This window comes from Penaeus japonicus, unplaced genomic scaffold, assembly GCF_977035675.1.
Source record: "Penaeus japonicus unplaced genomic scaffold, GWHDUDI00000001_assembly GWHDUDI00000016, whole genome shotgun sequence".
Taxonomy (NCBI): domain Eukaryota; kingdom Metazoa; phylum Arthropoda; class Malacostraca; order Decapoda; family Penaeidae; genus Penaeus; species Penaeus japonicus.
The window spans coordinates 32,681,722-32,684,221 of NW_028234418.1; the positions used below are offsets into that span (position 1 = coordinate 32,681,722).

Below are 2,500 nucleotides of genomic sequence, written 5' to 3' on the forward strand. Positions count from 1 at the left end.
GGACCTGCAGCCCGAGAGGTTCACCGACGTGCCCGACCTGCGCCAGCTGTCCTGCGCTGGCTGCAGCCTCATGTCCATCAGCAGCACCCTGCTCCAGTCGCTGTCGCAGCTGCGCGAGCTGGACCTGCGCAACAACCGCCTGACGCAGGTCCCCATCGGCGTCGCGTCCGCGGCCCTGCCCAACCTGGTCAGCCTCCAGCTGGACGGCAACCACCTGTCCTTCGTGGAGCGCGGCGCCATCTCCGGCTCGCCGCTCGTCAACCTCCACCTGGCGCACAACCGCATCAGCCGCCTCGAGGTCGACTCCTTCACCAACAGCTCCATCAAGCACCTCGACCTGTCCTACAACCGGATCTCGCACCTCGAGCCCGGCGCCCTCGAGGACATCCTCGACCAGCTGCACGAGATTAAGCTCTCGGGTAACTCCCTGCACGTGGATCAGCTGATGAGCGTGCTGCCCAACGCGCGCCAGCTGCGCTACCTGGGCCTGGGCGACATGGGCCACACGAAGCTCCCGGCGGAGCTGCTGCGCCATTCGCGCCACCTCCACCACCTCAACCTCTCGGCCAACTACCTGACGACGCTTTCCACCGAAGTGCTGTACAACGCGCCGCACCTGTACACCCTCGACCTTTCCCTCAACAGCTTCCGCGGGCTGGAGGAGCAGCTGGTCGAGTCCATCACGGCTGCGTCCGAGCTGCGGACGCTTCGGCTGGAGGGCAACCCTTGGCAGTGTGACCAGTGCCACGTGGGACCTCTGCTCCGCTGGCTGCAGGACGCCCCCGACCAAGAGTCCGGCTGTGACGAGCCGAGGGTGTGGACCTGCCTCAAGTGCGTCAGCCCTCGAAGCGTGGCCGGCCTGCAGCTCGCCCTTCTGCCGCCGGGAGACCTGCCGCCGTGTCCGTTCACCACGCCGCCCGCGGCTGCCGTCTGGCCCACGTGGGTCGAGCCCTCCTACAGCGTGGTCACCGACGAGCCAGAGTTCCCTCGCGGAGAGTTGAGTCGGCAGGAGGACGCCGAGGGCGGATGGTCCCTCCAGCGCTTGATAGAGGAGGAGCTGTACCTCGTGATCGTGGTCGGGTGCGTCGTCGTGGTGCTGCTCCTCGCCCTCATCGTAGTGGCTGTCGTCCTGTACAACCGGCACTCCGCCTACTACTACACCTACGAAGACGACAACGAGAAGAAGGAGAAGCTGATGAAGGCGAAGGACAGCAAGAACAACAACGGTCCGGCCACCAAGACCCCCGCCAAGGCCGCCAACGACGCCACCATCGCCACGATCGACGAAATGACCGACATCGCCGGATCTCAGGAGGTGCTCGAGCCGGGCCAGATCCGGAAAGGCACTCTCAGCAACTCGCCCGCACTAAACCACTCGCCAGTCGTCAACCATTCGCCCGCAGTCAGCAGCACCACTCCAGCAGCCAACCACAACCAGAGCAATGCTCCGGCGCCCACTCAGAACAGCAACCACAACGGCCACACCCCCAGCCAGTCCCCAATCCCCAACGTCGTCCAAGAGGCGGAGGGGCGAGCCGAGAGTCCGACGCTCTAGTAGAGAGGCCGATCATAGAGGAGCCTGCGTTCTGTTCTCTTTTTTTCTGACAAATTATTTCAGTCTTAAGGAGATGTGGCCACGGGAACGGTCGAGCTGGCAGATGACACACACACCCACACACACACACACACACACACACACACACACACACACACACACACACACACACACACACACACACACACACACACACACACACACACACACACACACACACACACACACACACACACACAAACACACACAAATACACATGTATGAACACAAACAAACAAGCACTTAATACATGTACAGTATATATTTTGTATGGACGTGTATCTAAAACTGGTTGTACGGCTGTGACAGGAAAGAGAGTGCGAACTGTGTAGTGCTATGAGAGTGCGAATTGCCTAGCGCTTTCACACTGATCGGTGGCTGAGGGTATGGCGTCAGTCACGTGACGTTTCGAAGGCATTTATTGAGATATTGTGCGTCCCTTTATGGAGATGTGTAGTGTGGACTTTGCAAAGTGAAACAATAGGAGAAGAAAGAGACCTCATGATATTGAGAGAGAGAGAAAGAAGAATGAAAGAATGGCTCAGACTATTTTGAAAAAAAAGATGACAGACAAATAGAAAATATGAATTCTCCAAGACTTTGGTGTATCTATACAGATCCAGAAAATGTAAAGATTTTATGTGTGAAAGAACCTATATAATCATTCTGTTTTTATGTGATGCCTCCCGCTCTTTCTACTCCCTCATGAACTTTGCATATCAAGCTCTCGTTACGTTACTCTCGTCACACGCAGGGGGCCACTCCCAACCAGGTGACGTCACTGTGCTGAGCTGAGCCGTAACACCATAGACACACAAGACAGTCTTCCAAAAAAACAAAAACAAAAAAAAAGAGAGATCCTACTCTTTTCTAACTTCAAGAAGATTCTAGGAAAAGAAAAAAAAA

General features: G+C 56.8%; 1 protein-coding gene across 1 annotated transcript in view; it reads left to right on the plus strand.

The window, feature by feature from the left end:
• LOC122249377 (uncharacterized) overlaps positions 1-2,500 on the plus strand; it is a 42,085-nt gene that overhangs the window by 38,317 nt on the left and 1,268 nt on the right. Inside the window, exon 2 of the mRNA XM_043010175.2 lies at positions 1-2,500. This exon is cut by the window's left edge and continues 563 nt beyond it; it is cut by the window's right edge and continues 1,268 nt beyond it. Coding sequence (XP_042866109.2) covers positions 1-1,555 — 1,555 coding nt within the window. The 3' untranslated portion in view covers positions 1,556-2,500.